The sequence below is a fragment of the Netta rufina genome (assembly GCF_964035555.1).
Source record: "Netta rufina genome assembly, chromosome: 6".
In the NCBI taxonomy this organism is placed as follows: Eukaryota; Metazoa; Chordata; class Aves; order Anseriformes; family Anatidae; genus Netta; species Netta rufina.
This window is the reverse complement of record NC_140129.1, coordinates 12,896,191-12,920,391: the sequence shown is the minus strand read 5'-3', so window position 1 is coordinate 12,920,391 and position 24,201 is coordinate 12,896,191. Positions and strand designations below refer to the sequence as shown.

At 41.1% G+C, this 24,201-nt stretch overlaps 1 protein-coding gene across 1 annotated transcript; it reads right to left on the bottom strand.

Moving 5' to 3' along the window:
• Positions 1 to 218: 218 nt before the first annotated feature.
• NOP58 (NOP58 ribonucleoprotein) lies at positions 219 to 23,996 on the bottom strand. The gene is made up of 15 exons (XM_084288661.1): positions 23,843 to 23,996; positions 21,134 to 21,210; positions 19,318 to 19,370; positions 17,366 to 17,490; positions 16,497 to 16,633; positions 15,315 to 15,379; positions 13,906 to 14,040; positions 12,912 to 13,057; positions 11,836 to 11,962; positions 11,054 to 11,217; positions 10,286 to 10,420; positions 8,997 to 9,058; positions 6,254 to 6,387; positions 1,332 to 1,456; positions 219 to 573 (listed from the first exon to the last, which is right to left on the bottom strand). Exons 1-15 carry the CDS (start codon positions 23,885 to 23,887, stop codon positions 517 to 519), a joined length of 1,587 nt encoding a protein of 528 aa, XP_084144787.1. The 5' UTR covers positions 23,888 to 23,996; the 3' UTR covers positions 219 to 516.
• Between the last annotated feature and the right edge of the window lie 205 nt (positions 23,997 to 24,201).

The window sequence follows — 24,201 nt, the reverse complement described above, 5'->3', positions numbered from 1 at the left end:
GCATCTTTTATATTACGCACTGATATTTGTATCAATTTTATGGAGAACTTAAGAACATTTACAAGCTTTGAATTCCTTAGATAAGAAATTACAACAGAACATTTATACATTTAGAAAGAGGATTTTGCTGATCATTCTCTTAAAACAATAAATCTTAGAAATGGTCCTGACAATGGTTAGAAAGCCAGCAAATAAGTTAAAAGACAAAGGCATAAGATCTCCATAAAAATGTTTTTATTTTTATTTATTTTTTTTTTTATGAATGAGGACTGCATTTGAAAAAAGGATTTACTCAAGCTTTTCAACTAAAGAAACAGCAAAACAACCCACCAATCCTTCCAAGTAACAGACACATAGAGGTATCCTGTTCCAGGACAAAAGATAGCTATCAAATGCATCTCCTTGCCTTCTTGCAATATTGGGAAGTTACAAGTTTTTAGTAATAGGCTAAAGAAAATTTGTCAAGAAATACTACTCTGAAGCAGCTGTCCCATGGCCTGTGTCTCCCCCTGTTTCTCAGTCTTCATCCTCATCTTTCGGTTTCTTCTTCTTCTTCTTCTTTTTCTCTGTATTCTGGAAACAAACAAACGTTGCTATGAATCAACTATAATGGAGAAGCAAAGCAACACAGGTAGCTAAGAAACAGAGCTCACTCAAAGCATCCTTGTAGCTGCCACGCTTCGCACAGCACAATTCAAGAGATGGAGCCTTCCTCTACTGCTAATAGACTTGATAGTTACAGCACAGTGAGGCCAGGGGGCAAGGGAAGTTGTGCTGTCTGTCACAACCACTGGCAGCTCAGCACTGTGGTCAGTGTACATCTGACAGTGTAGCTGCCCTAATCAAAGGAGAAAAAATTAAATCTGATGTTAAGAGCAGAATTTCAGAACTGAGAAATTAGTTTGGCTACAGCATCTACTCTGCTGCTGCTAGGAGACATCAAACAATGCTTCATCTATTCAGCAGATACAGCCTCTGCTCTGCAGGAGCCCTAAACAACAGGGATGCCTGTGGATTAGCACCAAGGGACCTCTGTAGAAGAGGTATAAATAATGAAGACTAAAGCTGAGGGTGTGCTAAGGAAAGGAGAGGAAAGATTCTTGGTGCATGGATGCACTACCACCACAGATTTCCCAGACCTTATTTTGGAATGCAAATCTTCTTGGACTTTAAAGTGACGGATATATATAATAAAAATAAAGTTGCTAAATAGTAAAACAGTCATTGTATGCCCTGAGTTACATAGGTAAGAATATTTTCCCCTCACTCCATGTGCTTTGAAGGGAATTCATTCCCAAAAAGGGTGAAGCAGCTGTGGAATTCTGCCTCACCTCAACTGTGGGGCTGGTGGGTGGTTCCTCAGTCTGTGACTCCTCTTCATCAGCTTGCTTTTTCTTTTCCTTTTTCTTTTTCTTCTTTTTGACAGGTTCACCCTCATCTACATCTGCTTCTTCTTCTGTACCACAGAAGGAATAAAAGTGGCAGGTTGTCAGTTATTAGAAGCGTTTAAGGCAAAAGATAAAGCTTTCTAGGAGATGAGAGGATGCAATGAAAATATTAAGAAAGAACACAAAAAAAATACTCTTCCCTTTTACATATTTCCGTACCTGTTTTTTCTCCACTTCGCCCCTGCTTGCATAACTATTCCTTACTATTATCAAAACATGCAGCTACATAAGACGACTGACAGTGTGACAACACTATTCATCTGTCCTAGCACAAATAGCACTCCTATACATTGCCTTCAACATTTAAAAAACAAGCTTGCATGTTTTATTTGCCTGCCAAATTATCAGGTACTCTTTCTGAAAACAGACTGTCCACAGTTAGGCAAATATTTTCATCGGCATCACAAGAGCAGTGGAAGGACTCAACAATCCACATCAGAAGTGCATTCAGCATGCAGTAGGTTGTTCTCCACTGATTCCCTTATCTTAGCATTGGAAATCTGCTACGAAGCAGATCAGCAATCTTTTCTTAACTGTTTAGACTGGCAAACACAAAGATCTCAATGCTGAACCGACATAAAACATTTAATACAAGAGCAGAAACTCTGCCCTGGAAGACAGGAATTGAATTATTTATACAAGCTGAGAGGACTGTTAACCCAAGGAGAGATTTACTAATGCTCTCTTACCTTTATTTTTCAGAACTATTCGTCGACAGCTGGCACATCTAATCACAGTGGTAGAGACACTATAATTTACCATCACTCATCTTTCTAAAATACATGCCATAGTCCTAAGAACCTCTCGGTAAAGAAAACAAGCAGAAATCACTAACCAGCTGACAGCTTATGCAGTAGCCAGGCTGTTACTTTAGTGTACCCAAGTTGAATTTATTTGCACAATTGATTCAGTGCTAGATACCAAATTTCTCAGTATGTAGTACTCATGAGTACATTCATAATATAGCAACCGTTGTCCTACAGTAGCTGCAAAACCAAGATGCCAAAACTAGTAGCATTTGTGGTATGTGCAGCTGCTACCAGAGCTGTGAAGCAATTTTTTCAGTGAACTCCCCCCAAAAAAACAGAATCCATTTCCTTTGGAAAGCGTACTCACTTATCACTTACAAGAAGAACAAAAACAAAAACAGTGCTGTTATTTTTAAAACAAGAAAAAAAAAACACCCAACCTCCTAACATTTTAATTATATTGTCACAAGTTTAGTTCCTCAGGGCAGCAATGTGATTATGAGTCAAAAATATACTTCAATCTTTGCCTCCAACATAACCTCCAGATATAGAACAGGCTTCATTGTAGAAAACTTCTAGACATTTCCACAGCAAAATACAGCTAGCTAACACACGCAGGTTTTTGACATTAAAAAAGTGACAGAAGCAAGCCAGCAAATGATTCCAGATAAAAGAACTGGTATATATGACCTTAAGTGGATTCTGCCACACACATCATTCACAGTGAAGTGTAATGGATTAAAACCATGTAAGAATAAGTATCCTTACCTCCTTGTATAAGACACACACAAATAAACAGTGGCACAAATAAGTCATTACATTAAAGCTATACTGTACCAACAGTACACAAATCCCATTTCACTACGCTACACATATTCACTCAGCAGGATTGGTAAGCTATGCGTTTTCAAGCAAAACATTGGGTGGTACCCTGGAAAAAACTCGTTATTACTCTGTCTTCAAGTATGACACATCAGGCAGTGGAACTTGTCACAATTTACAACCACAGATAATGCACTGCACGCTCACAGGCACTGTCACTTCTCACAGCTGGCAGCAGACGCCTACAGGAAGATTTAAGTTGCTGCTTTCTAGCAAAGCTCATTGCAGGACTTCACATATCTGTACCTAGGCAGAATGAGGACAGAGGCTCCGAGGGTGCTGCTCTTCTCCCTGCAGATCTAACAGTTCTAAGTCACTCAAGCCCAGCTGGATTTATGATACACAGCAGTTGACAACAGCTGTGTATCATAACAACTATCAGGCACCAAGACACAACAGGCAGCACCCAGAAGAGCAGTTTGACTGACAGCCCTGCACAGCACTGGAAATCACTAGTAGTAGTTCCAGTCACCCATTTTCTACCAATCTTCTCCAAGTTTTTACATACCAGCGTCTAATGCACCCCCCCCTCCTCGTGATGCATACAGAATCAAGTCACACAGCCTATCAAAGACACCACCTCATAATGCTGCTGGCATTTAAGGCCTTGTGCCTTGCAGTGTTCCCTGTATTAATTTGTTTCTGTTTGCGACACCTTTTCAAGTGAGTAGCTGCTGCTATATTCTGACACTGCAGCTAAGCAGTTCACTGGGGGCACTGGCTGGCCCCATTAGTGGTATGCATTCTGTTTAACCACATCCAGTTTCAGACTCTAGCCACAAAAATAATTCCTTTCCCCTACCATTAACACAGATTTGTATTAGAAAACAACTTATTAAGTAACTTATTTCAGGCACTATCCTTCTGCTTGGTTTCCTTTTAGGTGTAAACGATGGTTTGAAGTCATGCCTCCCTCCTTAGTGCCCCCATTTGCAGTTCCTTTCCAAAGTACTGCCATGCATGCACTCCCAACGGGGAGACAGCAAACACCACACACCACACCTTGCAGTAACATTCTGTTTTCAGGATAGCACAATGCAAAATACTGTTCCCCCTTTGCTGTGAATAATAAAGTAATAGTCTGACAAATCACTTTTCAGTGACAACTTCCCATCTCATTCTTTACCTTCCTCACGTAATATGAACTGGATCACACTTATCTGGCTAAAGAATTCACCTTTTTCCTGAACATCTTTTCCACCAGCACCATTTACCATGCAGCTGCACAAACAGCAAAGGAAAGGAGGGGGCAGAGACTTCTTACGCAACGTTGTGCCTGGATGTGTAATCTGACCAGAGAAAAGCCTAACAGAGCACTGCACCAGAAAAACCAGGGCCAAGAACAGCAGAAATGAAAGGCTTGTGCATATGCAAGTGGACATACAATATAAATCTCAACGCTGGGACCTCCTGTGTACTCTCCTGTGTACTGCAGAACTCACTGAACCACTCAACAAACTTCTTGGCTAACCACCACCCCACCAGCACACTGTGCAAACATATCAACTGGAAAAAGAGCAAGGTCACCGTCTGTCTAGCCTGTGTCAGGAAAATCTGTGTACTTTGTTGGGTGGTCAAACAAGAACTTGCAAACTTAGTGACAGTGCTATTTTAAAGGGTACAGGAAGACAGGCTGAAAGGATGAGATCTGCATATAGTTGATAGGAGGTCAATAAGCTCTCTGGAACTGCTCCTCCCATAGTTTGAATCATCTGGCACACATTAGGAACATAGTTCTAATGCCCAAGTGTCCCAGTAAAATGACCCACTTGATACAGAGAACTGGAGTAAAAACAATAGCTGTGAACCTTTGAAGGATGCCCTACTCTTTCAGTAAGGTTTTCTCAAGTTTTTGAAATTAAACAGAACAGATTTCAGCAGTTCACCAATACTCTAAACACTGTCTACAGCTCTAGTAATTCCTGGTAACTCAAGGATAACTGCTAAGCTCCAATCCCCTAAACTAAGAGGTAACAATGCTCAAAAAAGTAAAGCAAACGGAAGTTTTCCTCTATAAACACATGAACCACTGAATAAAAATAATCTTTTCATACTGTAAGAGGCCAGGCTGGAAATGATTGTAATATTTCACCTGCAAGGAGCTCACACCTACAAGATGTCAACACTTTGACAATGGAAGGGAGACCCAAGGGAACGATTCTGAGGCTACAGTAAGGGAAGTTAGTTCAAAATATTACCAAAAGCAGTAGATGTGAAAACACCCACACTGTCCAAAAAGCAAATGGGCAACATTCAGGCATCCAAAGTACTCATTTGTCCTTGTTTCATTATAAGCACGTGAAAACAAGCTGGGGCACACATCTCAACTTCACAATATAAAGGATTCTCCCTCCAGTGAAACTTTAATTCTCAGCTAAATTTAGGTTCCTACAGGTTGCTCCATCCACGTACACTGACACCGTAAACCAACTATCAACCAGCATCTAGAAAGTTCACCTCAGTTTAAGCTGAGTATTAAGAGGCTTATAGACAGCTACCATGATAGCCTACCTCCCACTTCTCTAGAGCACAACAGTACAGAGAAAGGCAGAAAGGGAAGGCTTTAACAGTCCCTGCCTCCATGCATGTGCAGTTGACAGAACTGGAAGCAGTTCAAGCTCAAGGTCTCACAAGAAGGACATAAAGTCCCAAGTTACTGGGTACTCCACTGATGTAGGAATGATTAGGTCAGCCATTTAGAGATGTTGGAAGTGCACAGAGGAGAAAAGATGGAAAATGTTGGCTGAAGTGAACCACCTTACAAAAAACAGAGTGCTTTGTAGTTAAAGTCCAGAACCTTTCTTCACACAGTATCTCAGAGAAGTAAAGAACAAGTGTGGCCGCAGCCATTTTAGCTCACCAGGAATTAACTGTTCACGTATCATGAATTCAGAGTGAAACTTCCAACTTTGAGTTCTAATGTTCTATGTTTACATGTTGAAACACTTCCTTCCATAATGAAACAGTATTCTTTGACGAAAATGTAAGAAGAATGAGTAGAGATTTTACTTTTCGAAGTGTTCTTCTATCCTTACAACTGTTTAAGGCTATTATCATTAACACATTATGTCATAACTGAGGAGAGTAACCAGGTATAGTGGCTGGTTGTCAGTGTTAAATCCCGCTGCACGATGCACGCAGCAATATGCCAGCACCACAGCTGCAGCAACTAACCTTTCATCTCCGCTTTGAACTTCTTTGCTTTCACAGCAACCCCTTCCTCCTGTTCTTCCACCTCCTGTATTTTTTTTCTCTTTGAAACAGCAGGAAGCGTGGAGTCACCAGACGGGTCATATACTTTTACTTCACTGTAATGAAAGAAGCAAGATGGTTTAAGTAACAAAGGAGAGCTAGCCCCCAAGGTAAGATCTTGCAGTTGAACATTAGCTTTCCGGTACAACCTCTCAAAAACATTAGCAAATCAATCCTTCTCAGCTAGCAAAGCATCTACACGCAGTCGGGTCCTTTCTTCATCACATGAATTGTTCATCAATCAGTAATCGTCACTACAGGAGATACCCCCATGAAATACAACTATCTGATCTGAACAGAAGATACCAGTTCTGATTTGTATCTGTTTGAGACTCTACAGATACAGAGCATTTAAATCACCCCTTTGATCTCTTTGCAGCTGAAAGCCTTCCTATGGCAGCTGGATAGTTACCAGCACATGGCTCCCCAAAATTTGGGGTCCATACGAGTGTATCCTAAGGGTAACAGACATACAGGATTAAGAGTAGCTTAATTTTTGCTTTTTCTGCACTGCCTCTCCACCATTACATTCAAGAGAACACAAGTCAAAAGGAAAGGTAATGGCTAACCTCTGTATCACTGACTTGATAAGACAGACAGGTGAATACTTAATCTTATTGAAACTCCCTCTTAACTCCCTCTTCCTTAATATCGTATGCTCCTTTGCTCAGCCTCAAACTTTTGTAAAGGGTGCAGAGAACCAGCTGCTCTGAAACCCAGTGCTCTTCATTCAGACCTTTTCAAGGGCAGTTGAATCATCTAATATCTATAAAGCAGTTTTTTTTCCTGACTCATTGAGAATCACTACTCAAGGAGAAAGGAATTTTAAAACAGTAACCCTACACTATTCTCCCCCAGCCATATTCTAAGCACTTCTGTAACATAGGAATTTGAGGTAGCTACCTTACACAAGTTACAAATAAAACTGAGACTAGTGATTAGACTAGGAAGTATGTGGTAATGGTAATAGTGCCATCAATTGCTCCTCTAAGCACCACAGATTTTTCTTATGGCTATGACCACTGCATATGGCTTTGCAGAAACTGATTACATAGCCTCTTGAAAACACTGGATTCTGTTTCAGTTAAACCCAGGAAAGAGCTCAGTGGCTTCCTTGTCATCGTCAAAATCCTACTAATAAATAAAAAAAAAAATCAGCAAATAAACATGACGATGCATAACACTCCCTTGCATCTTTTTCTAGAAAGCATAAGAACACTTGGCTTGAACCTCATCTCTGCAAGCTACCTGACAACAAGCTTCTGAAACGTTACTTTGATGTAGCTAATTCACGCTGAATCTGTAGTTCCTTACAAGACTAGGAGATTCTTGCCAGTGTCCTTAGAACATTAGCTTAACCCTTTATACAATCTCCATAAAGCAGTAGTACCGTGACTCTACTACAATGGTAACAACGATAATTGGACAGACGCTTCAGTCAGTGTATAGGCACTAGACTCTTGTTACAAAGTAGTTCTAACTTTCACAGGAATTCAACCCACTCCTAAAAAAAGCAAACAAACAAAAAAACAGTTCCAGAATTCAGTATTGCCTTGAATGCATGAAATGAGCATTTTATGTCTTCCCCTTCTAAACAGCCAGACTAAGCCGTACAGCAAGGTATTATCTTCAGCATCTCTTCTCCCCAAGCCTGGACATGTTTGCAGAGCATGCCTAACAGTAGGAACATGTCTCAGCAAAACTTCAAAACTCTCCATTTCAAAAGACGAAAAGCCTTCATGTCGTCTCCTCTCCTCCCTAAGCTACTGCCTCCTTATACACCCTGATGCTTCATTCACTGACACATGGTTGTCCTTTCAAAAGCTACTCCAGAAATCACAGCCATCACTACACTTGGAGATGCTCAGCACAAGGAAATGCAAGTTACAGCCAGCCTTGAGAAAGATGCTTGTTTGGAGACTGCAGATAGGTGCAAAAGTGTTATTTTTTCTAACAGAACTAGCACCAAGCCCTATTTCTGCAGAGCATGTGCCTTCTGCACACCAAAAATTTACCAGAATGAGAAGGCCAAGTTAAGCGAGATACCTGCCAACAAATTCAGTGGAAAAACCCAGGTGTCACAGCTCAGATTAACAACATGCTCCAACCCTTAAACATTCAGCCATCTCAGCTGCAATTTAGAGTCATTTAAAGCACCAGAAACTGCTCTATTGCTTAAGATAGAATATTATTATATATGGGACTTGAGCTTCGTTCAAAACTTTTTTTTTTTCCTAAGAATAATACTAAGTAGGTTTGTAGGGCAGCTTCAAAACGTGTCGAAGAAATTTAAATTTTGATTTTCTCAAAATTAACTTATTCAGACTTGCATTAAATAAAGCTGCTACATATTAACTCCCCAGCTATTCAACTTCTGAGGCTGATGCTGATAGTATCTAACTCTGCTTGTTATCTGATAACATCAGTAATTTACTACTAGAAAATCAGGACTGTTTCACCAGTTCACTGGCTTTACAACTGTAAAATGCAGGAACATAGAAATTCCAATTAGTGATGGGACTTGTTATCAGTGTTTAAGAGCAAAGAACACGTTTTCTGGATCTCAAGGCAATCCAGCCCACAACCAAAAAGCTTCTCAGGAATAAAAATACAAAGAGTTATTTACACTCAGCCAAACTGGAAAAAGAAAAGAAAAAACATTCACCTCTTGTTTTGATACTTGTCTGTCCTGGCCAAGGCTTTTCCAGTGCCACTTATTCTTCTTATCTAAAATAAAAATTTAGAAGTGAAAAACAAATTACTCATAATGAAAACAATTCACAACACAAGTTTCACAACCTTTGAAGGGAATTAAAAAATTGAAAGATAAGCGGCTTTTATTGGTCAGGCTCTGGCGTAACTATGAGTCTTACACCTGGAAGTAGCATAATGACAGGGAGGTAACCAGGGTGAAAAAGGCATGTGTCTCTCTAATATGGCTCTTCAAGAAGCCAATGCAATTAAAGGGCATCTAGTACAGGATTGAACATATCACAGCCACATGCATCATACCTCTAAATTCACAAGACCAACTCAAATTTGTGCACTTTTTATAGCAAGGATAATCACATGTCAGGGCAGGTATCACACTATACCTGGCATATAGCCAACCTTAAAACCACAGCACAGGCTCAAAACTTGATTTGGATTAAATTTGCAACTGTCAGGTGATCACCTGGTGCTTTGGTATTAACAAACCTATCTCCATGCTTCTGTTTCCATGGGAAGTACTGCCTCTCATGAAATGCTCAGAGGAGTAAGCAAGTTTTTCTGGATTCTTTTTTTTTTTTTCTATGCTAGCAATGCCAGCACTACAGCATTAGCATCGGATCTTCTAGCTTAGAAGACTGCACCCAGTCGTAGCTTGCAAGATCACATGCAGAAGGCACACCAGCTAAAGGAGGGAAAGTGAACCCGACATTGTTCCAGCATGCTGTGCCAATGGCAACAGATGAAACAGCACGTAAAGAGAGGCAAGACATGTATTAGGTGATGGGAGGGTAATGCAGCAATTTGCATCTTCTCTGCTGTAAATAACATCTTGCTTTGGCTGCTGAATACTAAACATCCCGTGTTCAATTTGGGGAACAACATGATACCAAAGACCTTTTTTCTAAGGGGGAAAGGAAGAAGCTATGAAGTAACAATATACCTTTACAACTAATGCAGAGATACAGTAGATCGTAAGTATATGATCTTACTTTCTCAGAATCAAGACTTTTCAGTATAACATATTTGAAGACAGGCACATAAACAAGAAAAAATGATACAAAAGAATGCAACAAGCTTACAAACCCTACTGCTCCAGCCAAGGCTGGGAGAGACTACAGAAATACAATGACACTAGCAAAGACTTTGAAAGCAGTTTATCAAAAAATATGATAGAAACTTAAGAGGTATAGGAGACAGATTTTTCAACAATGTCAGCTTGATGCAGTCCTCTACTGTACTTACCCCCCTCTCTTCCAAATGCCTCAGTCTCGTTTCTACTTTTAATCTGTTCTCAGCTCCCATTTCAGCACTTGTATCCTCTCCAAGGGCATCATAACGAATAGTTAAGGCAGTCTTAGCTGCCAGCATTCGAGAAATCTGTGCAAGGCCAAAATATTAAATGCTAAGACTGAACATAAGGGGATGATTCACTCTGATCTAGAAACCATACCCACAAACAGAAGAACAAAGCAACCATTTACTAGCAGTGTTTAATAAAAAAAAAAAAAAAGCATATCATTCTTCAACACTGAAATACTGTTAATTTAACACCGTATTTTCTTCGTAAGGGAGTAACATCCAAACCTAGCAAATCACACCTTCACCCTGACGTGTCAAAATACCTAAGCACTTTAAAGCAAGCCACGAAAGTTACTACCTTTAGCAAACAGTACACATTTGATTTTTAAGCAAGACTAAAACCTGTCACGGCTTACATAGTTTACTATCACATAGAAGGAAGTAGTAACATACACATTGAGAAAACTAATGTTACATCACAACTTAGCAGGAATGCATCTGTTGTTACTTGGTTATGTTGATGGACAACCCCATTCCCCTTTCCCAATAAGAACAAATGACACCCAAAAATTCGTGGGACAGTGGCACTTTCCACATAATCACAAAGCACAAGAGAGCAGGCCATGGAAAGCGTCTCAATAGGAAGCTCAAGCAATCAACAGACTTACATGCTTCAAAAAAGCCAACCCTGTAAACTGTTCTGCAACTCACCTTTCCTTTGTTTTTAGCAGTGGTTTGTCCCACCAGAGAAGCATGATAGATAAGGCCAAATTTAGGTGTGTCCCGCTTCGTCTTCAGTGCTCTGAAGAGTGCCTTCTCAGCACCCAGTATCTGAACCGTTGAAGCTGGATGTTTTGCCAGATTCAAGAGGGAACCTAGAAAGAGGTGGCACAGAGATAGTGATTTTTCAGATGAGGAGCTAAACAAGCAGGATGCTAGACTCCTAAAGTATTCAAAAGCAGCAAGCTCAGAGCCATCTGTTTCTCTAAGGGCTGCTTCATGCTCATTTCCTGAAGGACAGGTAAGCCATTTCAATCTTTCATGCTTAAATTAACTATCTTGGTGCAATTTCAGCAATAGAAGTCTAATTCAATAAAACATAGTCCTGGCAGCAATAATGCATTAACCACACAACTGAAGCATAGATAACCCAAAATAAGGCTGCTAACTTGAGATGGTCTGACTGTAAAAGCTTAAAGCCAGCTTTTCATTATCTTATGTCAATAGCTACTGGACTATCAGCAGGGAGCTCAGTGTCTCAGAAGAGGTAGTGACTTAAGTTGCCCTCATATTCCAAAGAGAACTCAGGCCAACCAAGAACTACATCATCACAGACTACTACCAAACCAAGCTCATGCTGGTATTCTCAAGACTCCTCAAGAACCACATTCCTTTTAACAAGAGGTGCTCATCAGGGCCTTGCATAATGCTTTTAGCTGACAAGCTCCTCAAAGAAAACCTCTGATTAGGTCAGCTAAGCCAGTATGACCCACCTGCGTGAGCAATTAGCCTTGCTCCAACCAGTTCACCCACCATGACAGTGAGATTAGGAGCGATGGCCATCATTCTGTTCTTCAGGTAGTCATACAGCTGTGTCCGATACTCGGAGATTTCAATCACCTGGCAAAGACAGAGGTTGGTTACAGGAATCAGTATTAGCTGACAGACAAATCTAAGAGGTGAATGTATTGAAAGAAGAAGTGCTGAGAATTCTAACCAATGAGGCTAATGGCGCAAACTGCAGACAGACAAGAACCACAGTAATAGAAAGCTTTATATAGGGCATATTCCCAGAGCAGAGCTCTGTCCACGAAGTACATTGGATCAGTATTGCTCATTCCTCTATACAACTTATTTTCTCAGCAAAGCTCCTGACAAAGCAGCTGACAACATGCCAAAGACAGCGAAGCAGAACACGAATTCTTAGTAAGGACATTTTCTTTAGGACAAAACCTTTGGAACATTTAGTTTTCACATAAATCTTTGCCACCATTCTCTTGAAATAGGATAAATGCTCTGTACTTCTCCTATACAAATACACACAATTAGAACACACATAAAAGCAGCCCAGTGTAGACCAAGAACAGGAACTCACTACTCCTAACCCTGCCACTCCCTGGTAAAGTCACAATTGGCACCACTGAAGTCAGAAGGAATTCACAGGCAGTACAAATGAAAGCAGGATAGGGCTCTTAATTCTTTTTGGACTTCAGTGTTCTGCTTTTAACCCAGGGTTTATGACTTAACTTCAAAACTGACAGGTTAGAAAGAGGCTGTACGGTACCATTCCTCCAAGGGCTTAAAACAACGCTGACATCAAAATCCCACTCAAAAGTAAGACTACCACGTTCAGAAGACTTCATGCAGGTACCAGCAGTCTGAGATGGCTCAGATGAGGTAGTGACTGTGCACCCTCATGTTTGTACATCAGGAAAGCAACAATATAGGAATCATCACTGCCATCATAACTGTATTAGAAAGGCCTGGGAAAATCTCTCCTTGGCAGAAGAGGCTCTAATATTGTTAACTAACATCGAGTTCCTACTGCTACTCACATACATGCACATACCTGATCACAGAGATGGATTATGTTGTTTATATCTTCTTCTGATACTTCTGTCCCCATGGAAATCTCAGCAGCAGCTTTCACATCCTCTTCGATCTCCTCTGGTAGGATGTCAGAAACATCAGAGGAGGCAAAGTTTCTTCTGTCTCCTGCAGGGGACAAATGAAAGCATGTTTGCACTGGGGGCAAGATGAACAAGTACAAAAAGAACAGACAAAGATAAAAGGCCAAAATAACAGTGAGTCAAGTCTGCCATCATCTTATTCTAAAGTCCCAAAATGTGCTAATGCTCAGACTCTGTTTATACTATCTGAGAATGGTTAGAAAGATTAAATTTGGAACTAGAAAAAAAGACTTTGTTTTGTGACACTAAACACTTCACCTTTTCAGTAGCTGATGGCTGCAAAATTTTCAGTCAAGATTAACAAAGGAAGAATACCAGGAAGCAAGCAGTCATTTACAACTCACCAGGCCTAAGTAATTCTTCCTACAATCAGAAAAAAAAAGTTCCCTTAAAACCACAAGTTTTTCTCTTAACTGCAAAATTCTTATTAAAAGAAAAATTTATGCAACATACATGCCTAAGAGGAAAAGCGAGGGTCTGAAATAATGTATTCACTATTCTTTCTGTTATAATGAAAAAATATAGCAGCTGTAGTCTCAGAGAACAGCCACAAAGAGGCAGTGACTCTCTTGACATCAGTATTTGGCAGCTAATTTCCAAAATGATGTGCTAATTGGGACTGTAAGAAATGGTGGTCCATGAAAAACTGGCTGGTCATTTGCTACTGGTTTTCTATTAAGCTTCAGAATTCTAAGTTGCATCAAGATACAGACAGCATATGCTACTTTTCTACCAGCCCAGTTCTTGATAGCAGGACTGTGTATGTGATCATGACTCGCTGGATGAGCGAGCGGCTGGTCTACAAATCCCTGTCATAATGCATTGTATACTAACATGAAACATACTCCAGGCTCATGCCTCCTTATTACTCACCAACTTTCCGCACACATTTACAGTACGTTAGGTTATCTGTGATGATTTTACCCAGCTCAGGGAAGTGCCAACCATACCATTCCCTACAGCGCATAATATAGTTATTCAGTTCTTTGTCCAAGTCATCAAGAAGTGCTAAGAGAAAGAAGAATGGACTTCTATTACTTGAATGCAATCTAAACATAGAAAACTCTTATATCAACAAATTTAAATAATGTAAAGGGCAATAACAAAAGTATTTTATCCTTATGAAGACTTTCTGGAATGAAACACAAGCTGCAGTACGTTAGAAGTCCTAACTCTTCAGAGAGCTGCATAATCTTAGGCACAATATTGTAGAAATATTAGAATTCCCCTGAGTGCAGCCTGGAAGTTTCATCACTGGGACCATCTTGGACAACAGACTCCTGCAACAGCTGTAAAGCACATTCTCCCAGAAGGAGGGCAGGAGCTAGCGTGACTTTTCGTGCCACCCACACAAGACTGATGCAAAAATCATCCATCTAATAAACTTTATAGAAAAAGCCTGTAATTGTAAGAAACTGATCTTGTATTCAGTTACTTGACTGTAATAAGCCCTTTAATTGCCTTTATAAATATATCCGACAAATCCAACGTGCTCACCAGTTACCAGATATGACCGATAACTGGATTTACGACATCGGTGTAACACCCACAGCATATATTGCTACAGAGCCCTGAGGCTAAAATATTTCCCGCTAACATAATACCAACATTCCCATCTGTTGTCTCAGTGGTAGTGACGAAGGAGCTGAATTAAATCATTACTTTCAGCTTAACTATGTTTCATCATTGACAACAGTCTGGGAATTAATATTCCAAACAGGATTCCTCACTACTACCTCACAGCAAGTATGCTGATCACAATGTTGATGTCAAGGTAAAATGAGGAATAGGCTTTCCTAACTCTGTTTAGGATTTCAGTCTTTTCCATTACGAAATCAAGGACATGAAATACAGCATTAAATACTGCAGTGTTTTGTTTTGTTTTTTATATATCTAACGTAAGAGTGTCTCCACATTACCCTCTATGCAAGCTACCACCAAAATGAAGACTCAAGAAATTCTGACTGTGGGGCCCTGACACTCTCCCAAAATTACTCAGAGGCCAGGCATGTTGGAAAGCAAAGTCCTCAGAGGGCTGAACACTGCCTGCTAATCTCCATGCTAAGAAAATGGACATCAGTTTACTGTATAACCCTAACAGTGTCTCTGCTTGTGGCAAACCCTATTAAGGAAACAAACCTTAAGCCTAGCTGAACACAACTACCCAATTTACTGACAAATGCTAGGAGGAAATTGACAGCAATACTTTTCTGTAACCATTGTAAAGAAGTCAGCTATCTTAAGCTGAATCCATGAATAATTTAAGCTGTAAATATACTTACAAATTGCCTGGACGATCATGGTATCTACTTTGTCTGGGCTGAATTTCAACTTGTATCGGGAAAGGCTGGGGAAGACAAAAGTACAGTTTCATCAGCCTCCTGACACCCCACCGCAAAGCATGCCCTGCTTGTTCCTATTTTACAGGAGTATGGCTGCCCATACATTCATTCAATTTTATCTCACTGACCACTCTCACCTGTGACCAGTGGCGAAGTCCAGCTGACACATGCTTTCACAACAGCTGTGACATCTGTACATGCACACATGCTACAAACAAGGTGAAAGGGAAAGCTAAGGCTATCTTTACCACATGCACCAGTGAACGCCAACACTAAGGCAGGTTATTTCCTGATGTCGGTTTCTTTCTGCATGGTTCCCCACAAAAGCTATCTGTCAACAGCACTTCTGGTTCTGCAGTGGTTGGAGGTGATCCACAAAATGCTACTGACCCAGCAGCAAATACCAGCAATGCTAGTAAGAGAAGAAACTTGCTAGAACAGATAGATTCTCACTGTTTGGAAAAGCCTATTTGCATTTGGCTTTCCATGTATGTTTAAAAGTTTTCAGTATACTACTGAAGCATGATAACACTGAGGACTTCCATCTTCAAAGTACTTTTTCAATATTAATGACTATTTTCAAGGCATCCTAACAGCAAAAAATACATTCTTAAAGAATTAGCTACACCAAAACATGTAAGAATATTAAAAGCTACTCATGAATGTTTGACCCTGTGCTGATCCAACAGTTCTGTATTTAACTAATTCTCCACTAATCCTAACAAGATAACGATGCAGAGAGGGGAAAGACATTATATAACGTATATATGACAGTGTAAATTAGCAAATCACATTCTTCCTGTCTCTAAGTGGCAGCAGAGTTTTAAACAAACCATACATGGCTTGTTTTAATGGTTGAAACTGCTACAGAGACATTTCAAACAAAATCCTATAGTAAACAACAAGCAAAAGGAAGCTATCAACTGACTTTGGGTGAGGTTGATGGGTTTCCTCAGAGTGTGAGTGCAAATCTTTATAAAACAAGACTCCAGATACAAAGGCATAGTGACTTCGAGTGAATATTAGGCCATGCCATGCACTCAGACACTTCAAGTATAACATGGCTAAGGACAAAGGAGTGGAGAAAACATGGGACGAAATAAAGGTGTTCTAGGAACTCACCTGTGTGCGAGACCCAGACACATCGCTGCCATCTCTCGAGAAGGAAGGCCTGTAATAAGCCCTTCAATCTGTGAACGGATTCCTCTCATCAGCTCTGTAACCATTGGGCTGTGTATACAACTCAAATTCAACTTGTCCTGCAGAGTAGAAATTAATGATCCAAGTCAATGATGACAACTGCATTCCTCTAAAGTCCTTCTTCCAGTAGCCTTATCTTAGTAAAATCAGCTTTCCCATTCCCATCCTATGGTCACTCAACAGGTCCAGTCTTCTCTGATGCTCAAGGCAGTGATACTCTCAGTTCTCTACACTGTAACAATCACACAATTTGAAGGGGAAATTTACAGTTAAGGCTCTGTTATGTAGACACCAGAAATGAAGACCAAAGATTTTGCAGTTTATTAAGAGTTTGGCTACAGAGAGAAAATTCAAAGATAGAGTGTTCAGATTTTTAGGTTTTGGGATCTTTTTCAGAGCACAAAACTGAGTAATTATTTCACTGTCCTTGGCAATATTCACTTCAACATGGAATCCTACTCCTTTTGCATCCTACACCAATCTCCTAAGACATGATGAGAACAGGGTCAAAATAAAAGTCTTTGGAACAGGCAACGTTCAAACACAAGACAGGAATCTAGGATTTGACACCTAGGAGATAGCAGAGAAAGCAGACCACCTCTACTGTACTTCTTCCTTCCTCTGGTAGACAAGAACTGAAGGACATGTTTGATCACAAGGATTAGCTATCTTCCATATCACAAACAAAACATCAGCAACATGTTCCATTATTAACAACTTTAAAATCTCTGGAATCTGTCTGTAAGATTTCAGTAGCATGAGACAAAAGAAAAATGGCAGTCATTTATCACCTTTATGACACCCCCAAGTTTGGCATCTGCTACAGCCAACTGTTCATGAGCATCTTTTGCCACTATCTTCTTCAGAATTTTCTTCAAGTTCTTGCTGAGCTTGCCTTCTACAAGAGCTGTGGATGCTGTAGAAAAAGAGAAGACCAAAGATGTAGTTTCTTTCCCCTCCTAAAACCTGTAACAATAGGACCTCTAGCTTAGTGCTTTTATTTTGACTGCCCACCATAGCTCTAGTCTGAGTTGCAGTACTACTTTACCATGAAATAGCTAAAATCAATAGAAGAAAATTGTATCCTTGCCCTTTTGAAGGCCCCAATCAAGAACCCTTCTCCCAGTTGCCTCACCTTTCTCCATGTCCTTTCAGTTTTAGTTCTTTCCATTTTAAGGAATTTTACATGTACATCATATACTTTAGCTATAGGTTTCACATTTCAGAAAGCAAGGTTTTAAGAGAACATTTTGTGTGTGATTTAATTAACCAACCATTTTCCAGGTCCCTTAATCCACCGCCACAATAACTTAAATTGAGTAACAGCTTATTTGCATCCTCTGATGATGATAACCATCCATCAATGTCCAACAAAGAACAACGCCAAGCACACTGACTGGGAAGTCAGACACAGACCCTTTTAATACACACCATGCAGACTAAAGAGTTTTAAAGGGACTTTTTTGTACTCAAGTATTAATAGATCTGTAAAAGCTTTACAATCCCACACAATGTATTTTAAGATGGCACTTATACAACTCTCTCTGCAGGTCAGCTTTGTGCTCCACTGAACTGTGATTGATGTAACATCTTCACCGTAGTATATATAGCAGAAGCCAATGATTTTTGACTTCCAGAACCTTAATGAAATGTAAGGGTAAAAATCTAAGTGCTGTGTTCAGATTTCTCCTTCCTCTCATCCGTTCTATAATGGAGATAAGTCATGAAGCTTTCAAGCTAACCAATAATTCCTAAGCCACTTAAAACAAGCAGATCATTTTCCCTTCAAAATAAATGTGACATAAGTAGTCTGAGTAATCTCCCCCCTTTCCCAAATAAACCACAAACTCTACTACTTCACTTCAGTTTTACTTTTTTTTTTTTTTTTTTTTTTTAAATCCTGACTACACAATCTGAACCTAAAACTAAGAAAAAGCAACATATTCCAAAAAAACATGCCAGGTAGAGAAAAACATACAGCAGCTTCAATCTCAGCCATTTTACTTGTGTGTATAGCATCTCCATTTTTAAACTGCTTCCTTACCTTCCATCATAAGCTATCCCTGCTACATCTGAATATGAAGATCCTTTCTTTGATAGTGTGATGTTAAACATACACTTACAGAAGTCATACAGTAACAGTGAATTCAGCAGTAATAATCATGCCATCCCTGAACGATTAGCTGGCTCTTTTATCATTTGTGTTCAAACCAGTCTGCAGTGTCAAGTTATTTGAGTGCTTAAAGAGTAAAAAAAAGTGAAGGCCTTATATTCAATAAACCGCTGAAATTCATTAAAGTGCAATACAAGCATTTTTTGCAAGAAAAAAACAGGCACAACATGTCCATAAAACAAGAGCATTTGTAATATATGTACTCTGATATCTGTCTGTTGTCTCAGTGGTAGTGACGAAATGTTGACTCGTATCACTTACATTCAGTTCCAACAAGAATCCATCATTGACAACAGACTACATACATCAGTCCAACTTCTACATGATGCTCATCAGGAAACTACTTGGGCAATAACGGTAATAAAAAAAACCAAACTTCATTATGTCTCTGTTACACTACAGACTGAGTGGATGACATCAAAACAACAAAAACAGTTGCCTTTGAAAAAAAAAAAAAAGTATGAACTAAAAACTAAGCAAAGGAAAAACAGAGCAAGAACAGAGGCAAGTAATGAATGAACTAGTGTGGTGGGTTTGGTTTTGGTAAGAACAGCATTAACTCTCACTTACCAGCAAGAGCTTCTGTTGTGTCCTGAAACTTCTCAAAGTGTTTCAGCTTTACTCTACAGAAGAAAAAAATACATGTGTAAACAAATGTACATAAAAGAAATGCTAGAATTAACTTTTTTTCTCCTGTCACCACTACTGCAGTCTTACAGACAAGACAGGAACTGTAAAAGAACAAGAAATCAATATCCAGACCCTCAAAAAAGGAGGGAGAGCAATAAACCTGCTGATTAACTCCAAACCTGATGTAACTTTTCAGCTGCGTCCCATAAGCTTGTTTTCAAGGAGGAATTTTGATTTAGTATTTCTATTTAAGATGAACACAATCAGAAAACCTAAGCCACCTTTTCATTTGTAGTTCATAATTAAGGACAGATACCAACCATCTGAATTTCAAGACAGCAGCACCCTGATTAAGTAGGTGTCACTGCTGACTGATGATACTACCTTCCCACTCATCTTCAAAAGGGAACCTTCTGCCTCTGCGAGCAGCCCAGATTTAACTTGTTTTTTCGACCAAGTACACCTTCAAAGACCTTAAAAGTGAAGTCATGCATTGCCCGTGAATCCTCAAATCCTCCCTTGTAATTAATTATATGTTAGAACACAAGTTTTGAGTTGAGCTTAAAACAAACAACTAGCAAACAGAAAATTCTTTCATGCCCAAACTGCTGACTGGAGCCAAAATCATATGAACGGCGTTTAAATACACTGTGCCAGCTCCTTAGGCTCAAGTTCCTTCTCCCCCTCACATAATCTGTGGTGTTGATACCTAGAGCTAAGGTTAAGAAGCTATCACAATCCAGTAAATTCCTTGTCAGGGACAGGCATTTGACTAATCCAGTTCTGATTAACCACTGCTCTTTGTGAGTCAAGTATCTGCAAAAGCAGAAAGGTCACAGATAAAGCTGAATGCTACAGCTAAGAACTCAAGCCCAACAAAAGCTCCAGGCTTATTTTGGTGCCTTTTCATAAACACACGAAATACAGGATCGGAAATACTGAATCGGAGCACAGATCCATTAGAAGCCACATCCTCTCTAGCAAGGGGCCAAGATGATGTTTCCAAGACAAGACTAACAACACTACAAACTGACAGATGTGGGATATTCTGTCCTCTCCTCTAAATACTCCTCCAGAGCAGGGTAAATCTGAAACGCAAGGCATAGCTTGTTCAGAGGTATCTGTTCTAACCAGAGCTGGTTAGAAGTTTTCCAGTAAAAACACCCTATACGGACTTGGCAGGAATTCACCATTGTTCCCAATCTCAGAATGATTTGCTAGAAAGGCCAGCTTGGTCACCACACACCGCAACCCCCCGTGCAGCTGCTCAGCGGCACTAACAGTCACTGATGGTATTGGCAACAAGACTAACCCTCAATTTACAGGATTCACATGCTATTAGTTTCAGATGGATTAAACCTTTTTTTTTTTTTTTTTTTCAATGATTTCCTGTGAGCACAAAAACCTTATTCCAGCCAGTTTCAGCATTACAAACTCACATATTCTCGTCAAAACATTCAAATCACCCCACAATACTGTTTAGCTTTTTGCTTCAGTGGTTTATAGTAATAGCTTCTGCGGCTAAATTACACTGCAAGTTGAAAAACAAATATATGTTTCTTTCACTCACTCTGATATTGCACCTAAAGTTTGTCTCAGTATCTAATTTCACATTACTGTTGCTCACACCTTTTAAGTTTTAAAATACTGAAAAATTAAAATCAATACTTCTTTCTGAACCTCAGATATGCAGAACTACACAGGCAGTCGCGTCCTTCCAAAAGCTAAGCTGCCACCCCCACATAAGGCTGCTTACATTTTGTTTGCTTTTTCAGGAGTTTCAAATTCTTTCCATAAACTGTCAACTTCTTGGAGCTTTTTCTCATTAAGAACCTGTAGACAAAACAAAAACAAAACAACACAGTTATATTTAAAGCACTTCTGAACAATTTTCAGACCTGCATTCAGCACAGAAGACCTGAAACAGATTTATAGCATACCCAACTGCTGGAAGTTAATTCAACAGATTCAGTTAATTCAACCATGATTTCCAGTTTCACCATTCTCTCTCAGCAACTTTACCTTTATAATTCCATCCAGCATACAACAATATTTACAGCATTGAATTTACTTTCAACTGCATTACAGAAGTTGCTCAATAATGGCTGGGTTCTTCTGAACCCGCACCATCAAAGCAAAGCCCTCTCCTTGTTTATCAAAACCAGGATTGCTCTACCACCTACAAGACTCATTCACAACCCCAGTGACCCAAAACCAAACCTGCCTCTGCTCTGGGAAAATACAAACATGTCTGGGACACCTCACAGGAAGGAGTGATCCCACAAGTTATTGTCATGAATTTGAGCTAACTCAAGGAAGAAAGAGGGATGTCTCTAGATAGATGACTTTTTCACCACAGCTCAGTAATCAAATGAGCCAAAATTTACTTAAGAGGCTGCAATGGCTTAATCCCAGCTCTGGTCAAAGGGGATCTCCTTTCAGTCTATTAAACAGCAGGAGAATAACAATTACAGTCCTAGATCCTACATACATTTCATAAAATGCCAAGTGTACTGCAAATTCCTAGAAAAGTGCTCAGGGGAACAACATGGGCAAGATCCTTACAACATTATGTTCTTTAATACCTCAGTCAAAAATATTGTGGTTTTGTTACTGCAACTTAGATCCAACACAACTGCAATTTGATTAAGTGCAGTGCAAAAAATCCTTCCAGGGATTACAAGATTCTGCTCCCTTGCAGATTTTTGAACACAGATCAAAGAAAACCACATTTTTTAAACTGAATTAGTAGTTGAGCAAGTAAACACAGTAACTCATCTCTCACAGGACATTGAAGCACTAAAAGCCCTTTGGGCAAATCTTCCTTTGCCCAGCCTGTTGACTCCTTGCTACAGTTTGTCCTTTCTATCCCAAAGATGACCGAATTGTCACCTTCTGTGAACAGACGTGGACACACAGAGAAAAATATATACAAGCTGCTAAACTGAGGTTGCTAGCATATAAAAATTATGGCTGCCTACAGACATTTTATGCACCACATGATAGCAAGACTCATTGGGAAGAGCCCTCTGAGATCCACAACATGGTTATACCATTTTCCCTTTCTCTTTAGACTCTTTGTTTCTTCGATAGGAGCAACACCAATGACAGAATAGCTGAGACCTACCGTTTTGAGAGGAAAACAGCACTTGACCACCAAAACATAAAGGTAGAGCAGTTATGCTAGCTATGGATACCTGTGGGTACTGCTGAAAATGGGAGTGGGCGACCACAACTATTTCTAGAGTTTCAGAAGCCCAAATTCCATCCAGCCCTCAAATAATTAAAAAATAAACAAAACAGCAGCAGCAACTATCTCTAGAGGCTGCTTTAAAAGCGAAAAATGCAAACTGAAGCTAAACTCTACAGAGAATACTTTGATAGAGGATGGATGTACAAATATAACTACATAAATTTGCAACTACTGTGTCTCAGAAAAGAGAGCTCTCGCTGCCCTGCAGACCTGCAGTGTGGCTATGACTCTCCATATCTGGCATTAGCACTGCAAACAGAACGAGAATGGAAAAACAACGCCTGTCTCAAAACATGTATTTTAATAAAATACTGCGTATGCTCAGATCCAGCAGACGGTTCCCAGCTCTATCGCTATCTAAGCTAGGCACCATTTGCAGTCCGCTCTCTCAGACAGGAAGTGTTTAAAGCCTGCTTGTGAACTCTGCTGCTTGCTGCCTGGTGCCCTCTAGCTGCCTCGCACACGCACCACAGCCAGGCACCATGCCCCAGCTGCTGACATCTGCACCCGTCTGCTACTGCAGCACTTCTGCATAACTTCTGCATTTCTCTTTGCGCATCTCTCTCCTCTTACCATTGCTTTATGCCGACTTTGGCTTCACTGATTATAATACGGGCTGTTTTCAGCCCCTCCTGTAAAGTCACAGAAAAGAACCACAAAACGTCCCAAGTTGGATGGGGCTCAGAAGGGTCACTGAGTCCAGCTCCTGGCTCCACACAGGACCAAACAGAAATCTGACCATGTGTCTAAGAGGATTGTCCAAGCACTCCTTGAGCTCCAGCAGTCTCAATGCCGTGACCACGGCCCTGAGGAGCCTGTCCCAGTGCCCGACCACCCTCTGGGCGCAGAACCTTTCCCTAACCCCCAGCCTGACCCTCCCCTGTCCCAGCTCCATGCCGTCCCCTCGGGACCTGTCGCTGTCCCCAGAGAGCAGAGCTCAGCGCCTGCCCCTCCGCTCCCCTCGTGAGGGAGCTGCAGGCCGCCATGAGGCCTCCCCTCAGCCTGTTCTGCTCAGGGCTGAGCACACCAAGGCACCTCAGCTGCTCCTCATACGCCCCAACCCACGGCCCCTTCGCCGCCCGCTCCGCCGTTCTCCCGCGTGGCCACGCGGGTGGCCGAGCCGAGCCAGGCCGGGCCGCACGGCCGCCCCCGACCCCTCCCGTCTGGGCGCAGGACCCCGCCCGCGGCTCGCCCCCCGGCAGCTGCCCGCACCTTGAAGATGGCGTACCCGGCGGCGGTCTCGAACAGCACCAGCATGCTGCCGGCTGCCGGCTGGCTACTGGCGGCGCGGCCACGTGCGCGAGCGGCGCGGGCCCGAACCGCGGCCTGAGCGGGAGCGCGGCGGAAGGGGCGGGGCGAGGCGGGGCGGGGGCAGCGGCCCCGCCGGAACCGCTCCCGCCGGCGGGGGAAGCGCCGCGCGCGCCCGCGAGACACGTGGCGGGCGGGAGCGCGCGCGGCGCTGCTGCCCCCTAGCGGCTGCGGAGCGCCGGCAGCGGGCCCTGTACGCGCTGTAACCAAACCACGTCCAGGAACTCGTTACCACAGAGGTGGCATTGAGCTAAAAGGGCAAT

Coding starts and splice junctions, on each gene's coding strand:
- NOP58 (XM_084288661.1), bottom strand. CDS start 23,887: ATGCTGGTGCTGTTCGAGACCGCCGCCGGGTACGCCATCTTCAAG. Junction 13,058..13,905: donor TAAATGTGTGCGGAAAGTTG/GTGAGTAATAAG, acceptor TGTCCCCTGCAG/GAGACAGAAGAAACTTTGCC. Junction 6,388..8,996: donor GACAAGTATCAAAACAAGAG/GTGAATGTTTTT, acceptor CTTTCATTACAG/TGAAGTAAAAGTATATGACC.